The 20,278-nt window shown below is 43.7% G+C and overlaps 1 protein-coding gene across 1 annotated transcript in view; it reads right to left on the bottom strand.

The window, feature by feature from the left end:
- Positions 1 to 483: 483 nt before the first annotated feature.
- LOC126455936 (putative inorganic phosphate cotransporter) overlaps positions 484 to 20,278 on the bottom strand; it is a 49,244-nt gene continuing 29,449 nt past the window's right edge. The window contains exons 6-9 of the mRNA XM_050091698.1: positions 18,231 to 18,363; positions 9,569 to 9,813; positions 5,410 to 5,545; positions 484 to 532 (exon numbers count right to left, since the gene is read on the bottom strand). Coding sequence (XP_049947655.1) covers positions 507 to 532; positions 5,410 to 5,545; positions 9,569 to 9,813; positions 18,231 to 18,363 — 540 coding nt within the window. The 3' untranslated portion in view covers positions 484 to 506. The remainder of the gene's footprint in view (positions 533 to 5,409; positions 5,546 to 9,568; positions 9,814 to 18,230; positions 18,364 to 20,278) is intronic.

Genomic DNA, 20,278 nt, shown 5'->3' on the forward strand with positions numbered 1-20,278 from the left:
AACATAAGCAGAAACAAGCCATACGAAAACAATACCCTCGTCTCACACTTGCACAGATATAATTATGAATGCCTCAGATCTCTTGGTCTCGATGGAATCACATCCTTATTCATCAAAATTATTAAGATAATTTACATGAATGTCTGATAATACTTCGTGTTATGTTAGATTAAGTTATAGTTTCACAACCACTTCTCTTGCATCATAACTGTCAACCTTCTGTTGTAGGAGTATTAGTTCATGTGTGTTATGATGTGGATACCACATTTTTAGTTAACATGTATACATTTCGAATCGAATAAAATAAAAAATATCTTTCCTCTAGCCAATGTTGGTAAGTCACTCAAGCTGCGGAAATGGTGGATGTTTAGCAGAGTTTTACTTTCCGGTGTCTTCTTTATGTACAAAGTTTTATTGTGAAGAATCTTGTGTTTTAGACATATGTGACGAAGTGATCTGTATCTCTCACTATACTTCATGCGACTACTGGCATCACTTGAACTGGCTCACACAGCAACCTTTTCTGTAGTTTCTGGAAAAGAAAAAAAGAAATTTCATTTGTTAGTTGCGAAATAACAATATGGTCCACGAGTTTAAAAGTGCTTCTCATGTATTTCCGGACAACACAAATTTCAACGGAGAGCTCTCAGCACTCACAAGTGCTCCATCCAAGCATTTGCTTCAGCAAGGAAGTGGAGAAAAATGGAGACCTGCCGTTTTTAGATGCCTTGGTCCGCAAAAAAGATGACCGTTTCGTGGGTCACAGTGTGTTTCGTAAACCAACTCACACTGACCTATACCTGCAAGATACGAACTGCCATCACCCATCCTAACGCACTGGTATAGTACGAACTCTCGTTCACAGGACTAGAGTTATCTCAGTTCGAGAGAGCTTATCAGCAGAGCTTATTCATCTTCGCTTTGTATTTGTACAGTACGGGTACTCTGATAAACAGATTCGAAATGCGTTTCAACCGGCACGCACTGAACCTCAATAACTGCCAGAAGCAACGGAGAATTCCACGTGGATGGTTTTCTATATGATGTTGGTATGGGTCACTTAGGATCCGCGGGCTGTTCAAGAAACAGCAAATAAAATGTGCCTGCCCCCATCCAGCTAGGTTCTGTTAAGGATAACATAAATAGGAGGAGACCAGGATGCATAATATCCCGTGCCAGTGTAGGTAATCATACATTGGCCAATAGTGTCACACTATTTAGGATAGATGCGCTGAACACAGATGTCACACGAGACTGGGTCAGGCAGGAAAGTCTGCTGTTGCTCACCACACTGTCTTGAAACGAGACATAGCATGAAATACGGAGTGACAAAGAGCCTTTCGTCTGCCTCCACGTACTGGGACTCTATTATTAGGGAAGCTGCCAAAATACGTATGATTAAGAGAGACACTGGATTTGGATTTAGCATGGCATGGAAACCAACACTGGCGGTACTAAGGCATCGTCGGTTGAACACAAACGAATCACCAGAAACGGGGAATCGGAGACCGGACTCTTACCGTGGACGCCAACACAATGCCTGCGAGCGGGCTGGGCCGCGCTTCTTCCGCGTCGCGTGTGTGAAGACGGTGGCCTGTTTCTCCGGCTGGGGCCCTGGATGTTGTCGGGGCAACATGTCAGTAAGCACCTGAAGGTGATGAGCAGCTCTCTCGTTGAAATATTATGCAACTTCCACAACATTATCCGACGCAACGCCCGTGAACCACTCAGAATGGAAGAAAAAAATGTTCAAATGGCTCTGAGAACTATGGGAATTAACAGCTGAGGTCATCAGTCCTCTAGAACTTAGAACTACTTAAACCTAACCTAACCTAAGGACATCACACACATTCATGCCCGAGGCAGGATTCGAACCTGCGACCGTAGCGGTCGCGCGGTTTCAGACTGAAGCACGTAGAACCGCTAGGCCACAACTCAGACAGAACTAATTCTGACTCCTGATTTAAATAAAATGACAGATCGTAAAATAAAGTAAGACCAATAGTGGGCCAATGATCGAAGCATGTTGGAGCCCCATTGTAATTTCTCCCCATGCGGATGATATGCCGTCCCTACGTATTACTCTAGCAGCCTAGCGTAACATTCTGCGTTTTGTTTCTTAAATAAAGACGTAGAATAGAGAAAATAGAAAAATACAGTTACAGGATTCATGTTCCGGATGTGTTAGAGATCGGCCTTTTCCTCTCAGTTCCGAGAACATAGAGGAAATTTCTCTTTAGAGGAAATTTCACTTTTTAACAGTACAGAAGACCACCCTATTAGCAACTGCATGCAAGAGTGCTCTTTAACAACAATACACCGCCGGCAGTTGTGGCCGAGCGGTTCTAGGCCCTTCAGTCTGCAACTACGCTACTGCTACGGTCGCAGGTTCGGATCTTCCCTCAGGCATGAATGTGTGCGATGTCCTTAGGTTATTTAGGTTTAATTAGTTCTAAGTCTAGGGGACTGATGACCTCAGGTGTTATGTCCCACAGTGCTCAGAGCCATTTGAACCCAACTATATACCGTCCGTAACGGACGTACGGATCTCGCCTTGCATCATAGGCACCAAAACTCGCCTAAATTTACAATATGTGACTTTTTTTGGAGGGAAGGGGGTGTTTGTGAACCACTTCGTCTGTTTCCAACAAACAAACAACTTCGGCTGCATTAGTAAATGCAGTAACTGCAGACATGCTTGGAAAATGTATGGGCGAGTTTGACATATCATCCGGATGTTTGTCTTAAGTCCAGTGAAGATGATACTGAGCATTTGCGAAAGGTAAATGAAAACTTTAGGCCTAAAATTAAATATAAAAAATAACCAAACGTTATATGGGCATATATGTGCATTCTTGTCAAATGGGATGGTTCTTTTCGAAATAACTTGGCAGTCCTATATGTGTAAGGGGCATTCAAATGAATCGATTTTATTTAATCAAAAATGCAGTTGTACAAATAGGCTGCTGTCGGATCCGGACCTAGACCCAGTTACGCACTTCGTCGACCGTTGCGAACAGCTTGTTTTAGAGGACCAAACACATGAAGGTCACACGGTACAGGTCGAGACTGTACGGTGGATGAGCCTATCCAGGAAGAGCATCGTCTCCCAGTGACTCGCGCCCCTCATGGAATCGTTTGCGCCATTCCACAACCCTTGAACGACTGTATTTACCGCACACAGCCTTCATCCGTCGATACATTTCACGGCCTCCAACTCCCTCCGCTGCCAAAAATCGAGTCACTTCTCGTTGTTCCTGCTTAGTCGCCTGCATGTTCGGTAGTGGACGATAACTCGTGATTCCACCTCCTCTTCGGCTTGAAACCACACTGGCGCTACACAACATCAAACGGTGCGAACGCGTCAGTCTCTCTACCAGTAGATAGCGTCACCATACCCGCACTTACGTGGTGCCACCTTATGTGTAAGGCAAAGGCAGATGCACTGACCAGGTTTCGTTTGAATGAACCTCGTAAGTTAAAATTAATCCACTTTTTCTACCTCCATTCACGTATAACTGTCGTCTTGCGAAGTAGGTGGGATATTATTGAAACATACTGTATTACTGACTAGCTGTTCCCACCAACGCTTTGCTGCGGCTCAGTCTGGTTAAATGGAAAAGGAAGAGAAGAGATTGGGTGTACGTCCTAATCTCCTTTTCTCCCCTGCCTCTGTCCTCCTGCTTCCCCTCTCGCTGTCCACCCCTCTCCCTCTGTCCATCATCTCCTTCCCCATATCTCGGACCTTGAACCTTCTTTACAGTTATTGCATATTCAAATTCTGTAGTAGTATTCTAATCATCAGCTGATAAACCATAAGTACATGTATCCTGTTTGCTAATGCGAATATTTGAAACAAATCGGAGATTTAAGATTTTGAACACACATTGTTAATTGCATTTACGTAAATGTTGGTCTGTATAAATTCGTAGATTCCCCGAATATATAGATAATGACACAACTCGTTCGTTTATTTCGTCAGTCGACTCAATTGAATCGAGACATCGAGTAGTTGTACTTTCCTATGTAGCACGCGAGTCCACGTCATCATATTTTACACGTTTCTGTGTAGCACATGGGTAGCTAACACATGCCTACGAAAAAAGTCGCGGCCATTCTAGTGATCTCGATACATTATTCTGTCTGACATTTGTTCGAGAAAAGTCGCGAATATTCTACCGTTTTCTTGTACAGAGAACCTTCGATAAGTAGCGTTATAAATACGGGCTATTCGCCGAGAAGGTAACGGCTTTGCCGCAATGGCTACACAGGTTCCCGTCGGATCACCAAAGTGCAGCGCTGCCGGGCGTGGCCGGCACTTGGATGGGTGAACATTTTGGCCGCCATGCACTGTTGCCATTTTTCGGGGTGCACTCAGCCTCGTGACACCAATTGAGGATCTACCCGACCGAATAGTAGCGGCTCCGGTTAAAGGAAACCATCATAACCTCTGGAAGAGTGGTGTGCTGACCACATGCCCCTCCTATCCGCATCCTCAACTGAGGATGACACGGCGGTCGGATGGTCCCGATGGGCCACTTGTGGCCTGAAGATGGAGTGCATTCGCCGGATATGAAGCTAGTTTTCTTTCAGAAGCAGAAATATTAAGACTGAAGAATGAAGAAGTAAAGGTAAAAGTAGCCTTAAGAGACACTGTAAGCGGAATGAGGGAAAATTACCACATATTAATGAAAATGGAGTAAAAGTAAAAATCCGCAGTTTTCGAAACGCATACGTGAGAGAGAACAACAAGGTTAGGAGTTCAGTGAGGAGTGGTTCCTCAGCAAGCGCAGTTGATAAGCTAAGAACGCCGTGATTTTCTGTTGCTAGTCGTTTCTGGTGACCGTTGTAGCAGCAAAAAACTGTTCAGTAAACATTCCGCATTAGAGGATCTTTTCTTTGTATACGAATAATTACGAGTCTCAATAAATGTTTAGAACTAAATGTTCATCGAAAATGGTTTTCGAAGGAAACTTCGTCCTCGTTTTTCAGCTCTCTATTTAGAATTCTAGTGGCTCTCAACTCATTTCTCTTCGCGGTCCACTTACGAACCATACAACTGCGTCTTCTCATTTCGCTATTCAAGCGTTCTGTAACTCTCTCAACTGCAATTAAAGAGACGACTCGAACATTTGCACGTATTAATCCAGTTAGCGCTATGTTGAAAAGCTAAACCGGACGTGATTGGAATGAAAATCTTCATGCCCGTGTGAACTTCCATTAGCGCAAGTTAAACGTACCTGCCGCACGTAAACACGTCCGCGTAAAACCCGCTATACAGATACATGCTACTAAACATCATGATTCGGCAGCTGATGATAGATATTGACTCTGTACGGAGAATAATTTACAAATCTGAGAGAGCTTCAAGTAGGACAACTAGTACTAGAAACTGTTCAAGGTACTCACCTGTTTTCTTTCCTCTCGAATAGTTACGGTCGTTCCAAGGTTGAACTTCGCCTTTAGCGAAAATAACGAAAATCAGATTGCCCACAAACAACATTCCTGCTGCCGTGAGGAACACAATTCTCCACTCTTGAATGGTCTGTTTGATAGAATTAAGAAAAGCTCAAAGTTAATGGAAGAGAACATCTCACAAGCTGATGATAAATATATCTAGTCACTAGTTTACATACTATACCTTAACTAACCGCTCTGAAGCCATAGCCAAAATAAATAAAATTGGCTTTCCACTAATTTATCCTGAGACATAGTTGTAGCACATACGCAAGTAGTGGGATATAGAGAGTTCTGGAACACTTTTGAAATCGAAATTGATATGCTAATTAATGAAGTTGGACAGTTAATTACCCTCTCCCGTTAACTATTGTTTTGCAAATTGATTTATGACTCCATCCAGAAACCTATTGCTTTGATAATTACTTAAGACCTCCTAGGGATAATCCATCCTTCTGAAAAGCACACCATCTCTCCCTCTCATCCTCCTACTCCCCTATCCTTCTAGGAAAAGAGACATTTTTTTCACCCCTATTCAGTTCAGTTGTGAGCCACTTTACCCTCTCATGAGGAAATCCTTCCCTCTCTCCTCCCTCACCTTCCCTCTCCTCACTCCCATCTGCACTTTGGCAGGAAATAAAAGTCTGTGCTGAGAGAGAGGATTACACAACACGAAATTCAAATCACTGTCAACAATATATTGTTCATTTCAATTTTCCTATTTTTTGTTTAATCGGTTTATGGAAGACATGGCTCCCCCTTTTGGGCACAGCTCTCACCGGCTGGAGTGGCCATGTGGTTCTAGGTGCTACAGTTTGAAACCGCGTGACCGCTACGGTCGCAGGCTCGAATCCTGCCTCGGGCATGGATGTTTGTCATGTCCTTAGGTTAGTTAGGTTAAAGTAGTTCTGAGTTATAGGGGACTGATGACCTCAGAGGTCAAGTCCCAAAGTGCTCAGAGCCATTTGAACCATTTTGGGGAGAGCTCTCATCGGCACCCCCTGGCCCCACTTCTAATCATCTAATAATGGTAAGCACCAAGGAATGGGATGAAGTATGGTATATTAAACGCCGTTTTCGATACTAAATACCACTGGCTGTGGACTAGAAGTTGGTGTCCCTTGATATGAAATACCCAGTAAACTTACTTCTGCTTTCTCTCACTTGGCTACTTCCTGTTGTAACATCTGAACCTCAAATCTGTAGACCAAGGTGCCGCGGGACCTACATTTGTTCTCATGGCATCTGAACCAAGCGCCAGCTAGCGGCATTCCTTTGATCAAGAAAGTCCATACTCACTACTTGCCTCTGTCGCTCTCAAGTGGTTGCTTCCTGCTTGTGTGAACACAGTGTCTAAACAAGCAGACAGAGGTTTTCGTCTGTCCTCAGAATACTCTGTTCATATTGACTATATCTGGGGAGAACACGAAAGCTGACACAATTGTAAGACCAAAAATTGTGGGAAATAGTCCATTTGCACTACCCTATCACATTAATTATTTAACAGTTCACAAGAGTCAAACATTGTTTAAAACACTCTCCACCTTACGATGATTCTTCTTCATAATAAAACACATCTTCAATGTTTGAGAATCACACACAAACATTTTAGAAATCAAGTAATTAAATATCTGCCACAACCAGATCATAGAGCTAAATATTTCTGAGGTCTTGTATGCACCAACATACTCAGGTTGCGAAGTGCACGCCACCTGCTGACTGCCAGAGAGCAAAGGCTGCACATGCATCGCCCACACCAGCAGTTGTATCTACGCTGCCTGATCAAAAGTATCCGTACCCCCCCAAAAACTTACGTTTTTCGTATTAGGTGCAATTTGCTCCCACCTACTGCCAGGCACTCCATATCAGCTACCTCAGCAGTCATTACACATCGTGAGGGAGCAGAATAGGGCGCTCCGCGGAACTCACGGACTTCGAACGAGGTCAGCTGACTGGGTGTTACTTGTGTCATACGTGCGTATGCGAGATCTCCACACTCCTATACATCCCTAGGTCCATTTTTTCCGATGTGATAGTGAAGTGTAAACGTAAAGGGACACGTACAGCACAAAAGCGTACAGCCCGACCTCGTCTGTTGACTGACAGAGACCGCCGACTATTGAAGAGCGTCGTAATGTGTAATAGGTAGACATGTATCCAGACCACCACACAGGAATTCCAAACTGTTTCAGGATCCACTGCAAGTACTATGACAGTTAGGTGGGAGGTGAGAAAACTTGGATTTCATGGTCGAGCGGCTGCTCATAAGCCACACATCACGCTGGTAAATGCCAAACGACGCCTCGCTTGGTGTAAGGAGCGTAAACATTGGACGATTGAACAGTGGAAAACGTTGTGTGAAGTGGCGAATCACGGTGCACAACGTGGCGATCCGATGGCAAGGTGTAGGCATGGCGAATGCCCGGTGAACGTCATCTGCCAGCGTGTGTAGTGCCAACAGTAAAATTCGGAGGCTGTGGTGTTATGGTGTGGTCGTATTTTTCATGGAGGAGGCTAGCACCCCTTGTTGTTTTGGGTGGCACTATCACAGCACAGGCCCACATTGATGTCTTAAGCACTTTCTTTCTTCCCACTGTTGAAGAGCAATTCGGGGATGGCGATTGCATCTTTCCACATTATCGAGCACCTGTGCGTAATACACGGCCTGTGGCAGAGTGTTTACACGACAATAACATCCCTGTAATGAACTGATCTGAATCCTACAGAACACCTTCGGGATGTGAGAGAGAGGGCGTGGGGCTCCTGCATATTAAACCAGCACGTGAAATAGCATAACTGAGTTGTGTTTACAACAGAATAACAGCGTTTGTACATGTATTTTATCGACAGATTTTAATACAATGGAAAAATTTAAGTTAATGCTGATATGTAGGTAGATCAAACCTGTAATTATCGGATACTGTATTACTAGTGATCGGTTTGACACTGTCAAGTCGTTTAAATATCTCGATATAACGATGCAAAACGCTTTGAGATAGAACGAGGATGTGAGAACTTTGGTAGGGAAGGTGAATGGTCGACTCTGGTTTATTGAGAGATTTTTAGGAAACAGTGGTTCACCGATAAAGGAGACCGCATATAGGACGCTGGTGCGACCTGTTCTTGAGTGTGGCTTGAGTATTTGGGATTCGTACCAGGCCGGATTGAAGGAAGACGTCGAAGCAATTCAGAGGCGGGCTGCTAGATTTATTACTAGTAGGTTCGAACAAAATGTGTTACCAAGACGTTCGGAAACTCAAATGGGAATCCCTAGATGGAAGGCGACGTTCTTTTCGAGAAACACTATTGAGAAAATTTTGAGAGCCGGCACTTGAAGTTGACAGCCGAACGATTCTACTGCTGCCAACATACATTGCGCATAAGGACCACAAAGATAAGATAGGAGAAATTAGGGACCATTCGGAGGCATACAGATAGTCGTTTTTCCCTCGCTTTTTGCGAGTGGAGCACGAAAGGAAATGACAAATGGTGGTACAGGGTACCTTCTGCCACGCATCATATGGTGGCTTGCGGAGCATCTATGTAGATGTTGGAATATGTGACACCCTTTTAAGACCTCATATAAGTTTCTTCTTACGTGTTTTAAAAAATATATGTGATGTTACCTGTATGCAGTTAAATGCTACCATTGCGTAAAATATTACTTTACCTACATACAAATCACAGTAAAAGTATCTATGTGTGTTCTATAAAAGTTAACTGACGAAGATAGCATGAAAGTTACCCCTCGCTCGCGATCAACCCAGGCAAAAAAAAAAAAAAAAAAAAAAGAAAAAAAAAAAAAAACACACACATGGCATCCAGCAGCTCTCAGTTCTCGTGCAACCTGACGTATAAGTGCCATCTTGTGACGATATGCCGTACTACAAAGAAGAGAGCAGCTACCAACTGTGCTAAGCTAATGGATGACTGATGGTGCAATATCAATTTAAATACTTTGGACTCTTAGCGGTCGTACAGTAACTGATGGAAAGCGGTGTTGCTGGTGAACTATATTGTCGATTATAGGGTTAAAAATATTTGAACTGCAAGACTGATTCCGAAAAGGAGCTGAAATTGAATTTTACTCTGGGAGGCCCTTTGTACTTACGTTCTCCTTGACTATAGCACCCACATAAAGTGGTGCAGCGATGGACGTCAGTGTCCCGATACAATCAGTAACACCCATCATAAGGCCAGAGAAGTTCGGTGCGATGTCTATAAGGTTCATCATCAAACCCATGATGGTGAGTCCATTGAAACCGATGGCGACAGTCAGCAAGATCACGGCTGCCGTTGGGTCCTCTACTGGGATGAAGCTGAGAGCTACCAAAGCCGCGGCTGGGAGCCAGGAAGCTGGAACATACACTGAATACTATTTTACCAATTCAGAAAAGATAAATGTGACTTTATTAAAGAAACAAGTAATGGCTATTACGGAAAGTAATAAGTGATTTCTCTGAGATGTAACTTCTCGAAATAGAGTTCATGATTTACATTACTGCTGACTTGGAAATAGGTGATGGCTGTTACCGAAAGTAATAAGTAATTTCCCTAAGATGTAACTTCTCGAACTAGAATTAATGATTTACATTACTGCTGACTTCCTTGTCGGTCAAATAATACAATACAATGTTTCACGGATTTTGGAAATTTGCAAAACGCTTCTATTTAAGATTGGAACACTATATATATTGAGTATTTTCTGGAATCACTTGTCGATGTTTTTAAATAGTTCACTTACTATTTTAATTGTTTTACTTGTGTCATCTACCTCTACGTTTAGTGGTGTCAATTTTTTTAACTTTACTTCAAATTTTTGTTTACAGCAAATTCATAACCTCTCACAATAAATGTAATACATAGGGGAGAGTGTTCTACCTTGGATCACATTTCATACATATGCCTCTAGATGTACTGTATAATAGAAGTTTATTATAATTTATTATTCCATTTCAAAAGAAAGCATTCACTTTGTATGTGCATCAGTCTTTTTCTGAAATTACAAAAATTAGTTCGTAAAATTAAGGTTTTTCCAAATGTGAAAACATGTTTCAAGGTACAACATTGCTATGAACAAATATTCGGTGGAATTTTAAAAGCACTGCAGACTACAAAATCTTATCAGTACTCCATTTAATACTCTATCTGTTGCATTATTGCTTCGCTACTTACCAATAATCAATCAATGAAATCGAATTAAGCTAGATTATTACCAAATACGAGATACAAGTTCAAAGTAAGTACAATTTGAAATAAAAGCTATTGGAACCATAACCAGTTTCCATTTTCAAGAAAGATAAAATTTTTAAGATATTAAGAAAGTTCAGTTAATTTGCAAGTACTGCATATTCCATGGTGAAAGACCATTTGTTTCAAGGTGCAAGATGCTACATGATCGACGAAGTATGGCTTAACTGTCAATATATTACATTAATAACTCTAAAAAATACATCATTTTACTCACAATAAAATTCTGTAACTGAAGAATTAACAATATATTCCACAGAGCTTAAATATATTGTACAGTACTTAAATGACTATAGTAAGAAATATTTACAAAAGCTATGCAAAAGACAACCTCATATCCAACAACAACAGAAATTGCTTAAAATGGCAAACACTGCTTACGGTGGTTTATAGCATCCATTCCTTTATGTGATTCTAAAACCCGCCACGGACTGAAGTACCGAATAGAAAACACCGCGTTATCCTTTTTTAAAGTATCCTTCCAGTGCAACGCTCTTACACACTGATCTGCGTATGCCCCACTGGCCATTACAATTGCAGCATCATAGAGAAGGCGCACATCATATATAAAAAGAACAGGAAGCGTACTGCATACTTGAATGTGCAAATGATAACGTTTCAGCGCAACTGCGTGAAGTAGGTGGGAATAACATCATCTACGCCCTACAAATAAGGGAAGATTACATAGCAGGTTTCTAACTCCATTTACATGTTGGCTGTTTGCGAAAACAAGGCCCGTGTCGGAATTGGGGTACAGTCGGTTCATCGTTCTGCAATATTGGTTCTCGTGTTGTTGCAATGCTGCGACTGTTATGCAAAAGTGGAATTGATGGATTCAGGTGGACCATGCTCAGTGTCATGTAGGATCTCAGCGACCCCACGCAACCAGCGACCGTGAAGATAGACATCTTGTACACTTGGCCCTGAAGGACATACAGACACTTCAGGTACTCGTACTTTGTTTTGCAAGCAAGACAAGTATCCTTTCAGACATTCAACTGCATCCCCTTAGGAAATGACGCTGCATCATCATAAAGCCAGCTTTGTGTTAGCTGACTGTCAAGCAGTAGATTGCCCGTATTTGTTGCTTCTGATAGTATCAGTATGAAAGGACTCCACTTATCTATTTCCACCATGACCGGTAGGTCAGGGTCCAGCAAAACTAATCTCATTCCTTGGGGCTCAGACTGTGGATTGAGGAGTGCGTGTTACCACGCTGAGAGTATTAGAACAACATCCACGGGTGCAGATGATGAAGGGCGTCATGTAGGTGATCACTCAGGTTTGGTATCTGTACTGTGCCCAACGTGATTGAATCTGTAGCCTGTGGAAAGCTGAATCCACAGCTGGTCAGGCCTACTCACTGTCGAGCGCACGCACCCTCAGGGTCATTAGTTTTACACAGCTATGCCTAACTTAACCACAGGTTCTAGTCAAGACGCGAAGCCCCTGACGGACATGAGTTGGAACTATTACTACTCGTGTCAGTGTTTTGTCCCTCTACATTTGTCAAGTAGCCGCCAAGCACATTTTGATTCAGATCCTCCACTGCACATCTCATAGTGACTGAGAAAGCTCGTTACGCGGAAACCAGTGATAGGGCAGTTTCAGGCAATTTTATGGTAACTACCATGTAGACTGCAAAGGTGCTCGTTGCATCTCTCAGAGAAAACTAAGATACTACACACACGTTCAGAGAAAGCTGAACACCTTGAACGCCTAGAGACATGACTTATATATTCACAAGACATGTACGGTACATTATTACGCTCTGCAGAAATGACTAGCATTTGAAAAAAGTGGGCCTGTGGTTTCAGGGTCAACATTGACATCGCGGCGCATTGCTACCTATCGGTAACAAATGATAATTAATCGAAACCCTCAGCTGCCGACAGGTGTTGTTGATATACCTCGATGGTGACAGCTAGAAATGTGTGCCCCGACCGGGACTCGAACCCGGGAACTCCTGCTTACATGGCAGAAGCTCTATCCATCTGAGCCACCGCGGACACAGATGAATAGCGCGACTGCAGGGACTTATCCCTTGCACTCTCCCTGTGAGGCCCACATTCCCAACTGTCCACAATCTAGATACGTAATGTACCTAATATGTATTTTCCCATCCACTCATTACTCACGCACTCTAAAGTGACGATTCCAGTAACTGTTCGGTCATCCTGTGCGCATTCGCACAGACGAAGGTCAGTGGCTGGATAGCCTTAACTATATATATGAAGATAGTAACTGTTCTCGAAAGAACAGATACCACTGATGGCCGTGCAGCTTCTCTAGAATAAATGATAATTAATTGAAACCCTCAGCTGCCGACATGTGTTGTTGATGTACCTCTATGGGACAGATGAAAATGTGTGCACCGACCGGGAACTATCGGTAAAGTGTGCCTACGGATTTCGTTGCCACTATAAAACGAAGGTAATGGGTCAATGTATCTTGAACAGACGTGCAGTATGCGCTGCAGACGAACGCGCGATCCGTACCGCGAAATCGGTGAATTTGAAAAAAAAAGGTGCATTATCGGCGTAATAGAAGTGGTACATCCATCTGGGAAATTACTGCTCGTGTGGGACGAAGTGTTTCGGCAGTGCAACGGGTATGTGCAGAATGATTCACGGAAGGCTGTAGAACACGGTGAGATGGGTCATGTCATACCACCCAGACCAACCCCTGAGATGATTGACACCTCATGTGGGATAGATCTGCGTCCTCCTCGGCTCTGGGGCAAGAGTGGAACAGATCGTACACTATCAGGGGCATAGTCCGTCGCCGTTTATTACGGCGTAGGTTACGTGCGATTCGTCCATTTCTCTGCCTACCTTTGACGTATGTGCTGAAACATGCTAGACGACGATGGTTGGTTCAAATGGTTCAAATGGCTCTGAGCACTATGGGACTTAACATCTGTGGTCATCAGTCCCCTAGAACTTAGAACTACGTAAATCTAACTAACCTAAGGACATCACACACATCCATGCCCGAGGCAGGATTCGAACCTGCGACCGTAGCGGTCACGCCTGAAGCGCCTAGAACCGCACGGCCACACCGGCCGGCCTCGACGATGGTGTATGGAACGACGTCACTGAAGACAGGAATGACATCAGACAGTGTTTTTGGACGAAAACAGGTTCTGCTTGTTTGAAAATGATGGCCGCATTTTGGTTCGCCGCAGACAGGAGGAAGGTATCACAGTGACTACATTCCCCCAAGACACGCAGCGTCAGCTCAAGACCTTACGGTGTGCGGTGCTATTGGTACAACCACAAATCACAGGTAGTGCATTTCCAGGACACTGTGATCCGCGTGACGTACTTAAAAGACATCCTGCGACCCATAGCAATCCCCTTTCTGCACGACACCCAGACGCCATTTTTCAGTAACACAATGTATTACAGCATGCCTGCTGCACGAACTCGTGCTTTCTTGGTGTCACAGGATGTCAGCCTTTTACCCTGGACCGCCAGCTCAATCGAAAATATGTGGGATATGGTGAAATGACAGGTGCAGTGCTGTGACCCAAACGCGAACCACCACAGATCAAGTTTGGAACATGTCAATACAGCATGGATGGCTACAGCTTTGGATGTAAATGCACCTTATAGGCGTCGTTGCCTTGATGCATGGAACAAGTTATCAGTGTCCATGGCGGACGCTAACCCTGGTAGGCAACAGGACACATGCTGACCGAGGTGACTAAAATGAGAATCATTTCTGCAGAATGTACTGATGTACATGTCCTGTGAATATGAACGTCCTATCTAGAGTCGTTGAAGGTGTTCTGTTTTTCCTGGATATGAGTGTAGCTTACCACATGTAGACCAATACCTCACACAACTACCCAAGCAGTTACCCCATGACTCACTTGCCAGAGGCAAATTCTGTACCTGGAGGATTGACAATATATTTTATACAGCCATTAAATGCGTATAACGCAAATTAATTACAAATATTGCGCAGAAGCCCAGAATTTGGATTCTGGTTCTCGCCACCTCATGAACTGACACCTATAAACGCTATTCTAGCGTTTACCACTTGCACATATGGTGTTTACCAGCCACACTACTCAAGTTCCCACTGCTTGTGATGAGTAACTGCAGAAGTCTTCGACATGAGCCTCTACTGCACCGATATTTCTGTTGAGACCACATTTTATCCTAGCAATCAGGCGATTGAGTAGCTGAGAGACAGTTGTAAGGGTAATCGCCACCCAGTTGACAAGGTGACAATTTGGCCACTGTGCAATGGCATTTCATTACTAATGACTCCCACATTGAGTAATGTGGCAAACGATGACCCTGGAAGCTTACCCTGGGCCCTCATGGTGCGGGGGAGTGATTTATTGGGTAAAAACCATATTCATCCATAACGTCAGTGAGTGCACCTGATGATGTCCTCTGATCCTCACCCAGTTGCACCTCGCTAGGCAGAGCCATGCTGATTTCTGAAGTCAGTCACCTGGCGGTACAATAAAACCGGGTTCCTGGGGAGACTGCACGGATGATGAAAGGTTGATGCCAGCCTTGTCCAGGGGGAGCTTATTCAAACATCTGAGCACCCTTCTTCACACAGTCCCTAAGGTACACTCTGACAGGTCGCCCCATTATCTGCCACATACAAACCCAATTGTTGGCGCGACGTAGCACCCTCCCACTTGCAGGTCTTGTCAGTCTGTCCGCATCTCGTGGTCGTGCGGTAGCGTTCTCGCTTCCCACGCCCGGGTTCCCGGGTTCGATTCCCGGCGGGGTCAAGGATTTTCTCTGCCTCGTGATGGCTGGGTGTTGTGTGCTGTCCTTAGGTTAGTTAGGTTTAAGTAGTTCTAAGTTCTAGGGGACTGATGACCATAGCTGTTAAGTCCCATAGTGCTCAGAGCCATTTTTCTTGTCAGTCTCGAGACCAGGGCGAAAAACCAAGCCATCAGCTACAGCCACTCCAGTAAGCAACACGGTACCCATGGCGAATATCCTCACTGACAGCGCGACGACCTTTGGAACACCACAGACTGACAGCAAGGTCACCATTGTTGTAGTTTCCCTCGATTCGACAGCAGTGAAATGTGCGCTGGCATTGATGGCGCCATGGTCTACGAAGAACGTCACTACTGTGCACAGCATCACGATGGACGTATCGGTTTGTGAAAGTTTTAAGGAGAACTAACTTTTCTAGACTGCTAGCGTCATCGTCATACAGGTCTAGCACCTGACGCCATGGTATCTGAGTACCACTGGGTACACTTCGCGATAACCCATCGTTACAGATAAAATCCAAAAAATGTTAACAGATCTCCCGCCCATTGAAAACATCTGGTCGTGGGTTTGCGAGAGACAGGCTCACCACCACTAGCCAGCCACTGATTGAAGTGGCAAGCAGTACCTTATCCATATCTGTCACCAAAGTTCACTTCGACATGATGCCCAGTCGGGTTGGAGACGTTGCTGTTGTGGCAGTTCCGAGTATTAAGCTGTGCATCCTTTCTACCCTAAATATCACCTACATATTGAATCATGTATTCTTCTTACTGTACTGCATACACACAGCAAAAAAAAAGTACATTATTTGCTGTGCTTTCTGGTGTTGCTATTACTAAAGTATTTTGAAATGTTCCTTAGCTACCATTTCATTTATTTTTTACACCTTTTCTTATAACATCATTAGCGTAAGCGTTTGGTAGAACCACATTTTACTCATACTATCACTGCAGACACACAAATCATTTTAGTATGTTTCTGAATTTCCATCGGTGCATACAGTATTCAAATAAGTTAGGGGACTGCAGCCGAGTGACGTCGTTGTCAACTACCGTTATTTCGACAGGAACACACCCTATCATTTTCAAGGCAAAACTGCAGCAAATAAGAGTTGTGGAAGGAATTTAAATGCTCGGTCTGCAGAGAAACTCGATATAGATAACACACACGCAGATGCTGTAAACATTAGCGCCATTGCATAATCCAAAGATGACCGACGTCAGAAGTTATTGATAGTGAAATAAATCAACAAAGGGTGAGATACCATTAACTTAGTCCCTCTGGTTTTTGGCAAAGGAGAGCACAGGGTTACAACAGAACTCAAAGAAAAACTACCACCTCTATTTATAAGGTTAGATGCTAATTTGATTTCAACTGCTTCCTTAATAACACTTTCCTAACAGCTGGAACTGCGTGCCAGAATCTCCGTGTTGTTCCATACGATGAAAGGCGCCAGTATTCTGCAACAGCGGATTTTTTTTTGGCTGTTGTAAGCGTTTGTGCCGCTTATGTTCAGTATACCAGTTCTCCATAGTTCTGATACTCTGACCAATACATGACATACCACAACTCCAAGGAATACGGTAGACACCAGCATTACGCAAACCGAGAACATTCTTTAGAGAACCTAAAAGGACTCTGGGCTTAGATGGTGGTCGAATAATACATTTCCCATCATAATTTCCGAAAATACGACCAGCCCTGTTCGAAATACTCTTGCGTAAGGCAGAAAGGCTGTAGACATCGGTGCCACCTCGGTCTTATCATCACTCACCCGGTGAACAGTTGGTCGACAGCGCAACATACGTCTGATCTGTCTTTCACTCAAACCATTCTGACGAAAGATGACCTCAAGATGGGCTAAGTCAGCTGACAAACTCTCGGGGTCCGAGATGGCATGGAGCTTGTGAACCAAGGTACGGAGCACCCCTTCATGCGCCGGCCGCTGAGGCCTAACAACGAAAGTACAATCTAATATCCGAAAAAAAAGCGCTAAGGTTCCAAAGCTGCAACTCTGAGGCACGTTCCTCCATAAACAAAGTGGCAATGATAGCAGACAATAGGCTTCCCATCGCAACTTCATCTGTCGGCTCACATTATGGTCATTCAACAAAAAGTGAGTGGAAGTCAACACATGTCGAAATGGGTTCGTTACTTCAACACCAAAGCTAGCCTCAATCAACCGTAGCGAATCAGACAGAGGAATGCGAGTGAAGAGAGAGAGAGAGTGACCTCATCCACACTTACTATAATATCATATTCATTTAATCGCACTTCCTCTAATTGACTTAAGAAATCAATCGAGTTCTTAACGTGATGCTCACGCCGACCTACTACAGAGCTCAACAGAGTAGCAAGGTGCTTTCCTTCACAACATGTCGAAGCACGAACATTACTCACAACCCGAGAAAAAGTATGTAGATTCCTTTACGTATCACTTGCTTGGTAGAGTCATGCCTCGAAAATGGCAGGGTGTGCTCGAGTCGAAATATCGGTGGTTTTCGACGACCACCAGGCTGCATACATGTAAGTTATTGGAAGATTTTCATACTATTTGCGTAACTGTAATTGCTATTTCTTAGGTAACTATGATGTAAAAAATGACAATGCATATATGAAACCGCGCTCCGATGTAAGACAGAGGCTGATGGCCCTAATCAGAGCAGGTTAAATAAATAAATAAACTTTTCGACTTTCTTTCCTGTAATTTAATGACTTCTTGTGCGAAAACCAATACATAGGTATCTGCACATACTTTCTTACCAATGGAGTTGACCACCTTCCTTAAGGCCCCCCTGCTGAGGATTTGCTTCTTCTCCACGCTGTTGACGATCCAGCTGGACGCAAGACTCAGGACAATATTAGCGACGTACGGCAGTGCAGAAAGTAATCCGTTCTGCGAGAACACACATCAGAAAATTTCAGCTGCAGAATGTAAAAATTCTTTTTGCATTACACAGAGTACCTCATAAGTCAAACCCTGTTGATAACGTGTTACAAAACCTTAAGGAACTGTGTACTTACGTGACATATCACACTGAAAGAACGGAGATACTTTATTGTTATTATTACGATTGTTATTACTATAGCAGGTAATCCAAATTTTCAACACTGATGAGTGTTGAAGAACACCGAAAGATTGTCGCAAGGCATAAAGTAATGCAGTCCATTGTTCGTGTTTAACGTTTATGGAGCCTCAAAGAGATGTCAGTAGCACACTCAACTCAGTCATCTTGAACGATCTCAATAAATGGATGGGGATCAGCTCTGTCTTGCGTGTATGAAGCCCTGGTTTACATTCGACACCCTTTCATTTTTTTCATTACCAATGCTCCTTATTTCATCCGTTTAGAGACTAAACAACTCGCAGTGAAAGGCAAATTTCATCTGTCAACCGTGAACCAGCCTACCGTAGCCAAATATGTAGCACCCGCCTCTAGTTCCAAGCACCGCCCCAGAAATTATTCAAGAATAAAGAATAATTACTCTATTTGCTGTTTGACCCTCTCGAGTGGAGTATGTTGGGGCAAGAGCCAGCAGTAACAACATCGTTGACTAGTTGCCAAGGGGAACCACATAGGGACAGTACTGCTGACGCATCTGTACAATGAGTACGCACGTGTGATCCCTGTTGGCCGAACTATTCACTTCCGAACGAAGGTTACATCAGTTTCTCAACTTATGTCTAAGGAAATTCACACGTCCGTACTTATTGTACTCATTTTGACGGAGATTTATTTCACCATGTTCGACAAGTTATCATAGAGGGCGCTTAAAAGTTACCTCTCTAATACAGTTCTGTTGCGCGTATTTGGGATGAGGTAGTACTCGTCCTCATCAATGGTTTAGTCTTGCCACTGAACGGCTTTTGGATACTGGGTAAAACCATAATGTAAGTTGGTCTACATCTCTCGTAACTAATCCTGTGTTTATCATGGATCTACATACCTTCGACATCTTGATCTGCTGGTTATATCCGTGAAAATATTGAAAGAAGTTCTAAAATTACCATCCGTTGGTCATTTAGTCTCAGCTGGATGCCGCCCCTGGAAGCCCTGTTCTGCCTCGGAACTTGCCTCCAAGGTTTGTGATCAATGTATGAACCCTCACACACTGTTACGATGGAAAGAATGTAATCTTGATCTGTGAATAATATGTTATGCTGTCATGTGAGAGTGCTCCATTGGTAGACGGAAGTGAAGTACCGTTAACGAGCGTTAATGATGGCTGAGATGGCTCTGAGCACTATGGGACTTAACATCTGAGGTCATCCAGTCCCCTAGAACTTAGAATTACTTAAACGTAACTAATCTAAGGACATCACACACATCCACGCCCGAGGCAGGATTCGAACCTGCGACCGTAGCGGTCGCGCGGTTCCAGACTGAAGCGCCTAGAACTGCTTGGCCACACCGGCCGGCCCGAGCGTAACTGCATTATTATTATTGAAGTACTTCTCTTTTAAAAAACTGAGGCGCGTCCAAAAGCTACTACACGTTTACAACAATTTTGTTCAAAATGGCTCTGAGCACTATGGGACTCAACTGCTGAGGTCATTAGTCCCCTAGAACTTAGAACTAGTTAAACCTAACTAACCTAAGGACATCACAAACATCCATGCCCGAGGCAGGATTCGAACCTGCGACCGTAGCGGTCTTGCGGTTCCAGACTGCAGCGCCTTTAACCACACGGCCACTTCGGCCGGCTAACAATTTTGTTGCATACGTCGAGTTTGACTTGTGACGATAATAACTGTAAGCCTATCAAATGTTTACCCTGTTTACCTTTTGTTGCGAATGTATTCATGTAGC

This window comes from Schistocerca serialis, chromosome 1, assembly GCF_023864345.2.
Source record: "Schistocerca serialis cubense isolate TAMUIC-IGC-003099 chromosome 1, iqSchSeri2.2, whole genome shotgun sequence".
Taxonomy (NCBI): domain Eukaryota; kingdom Metazoa; phylum Arthropoda; class Insecta; order Orthoptera; family Acrididae; genus Schistocerca; species Schistocerca serialis.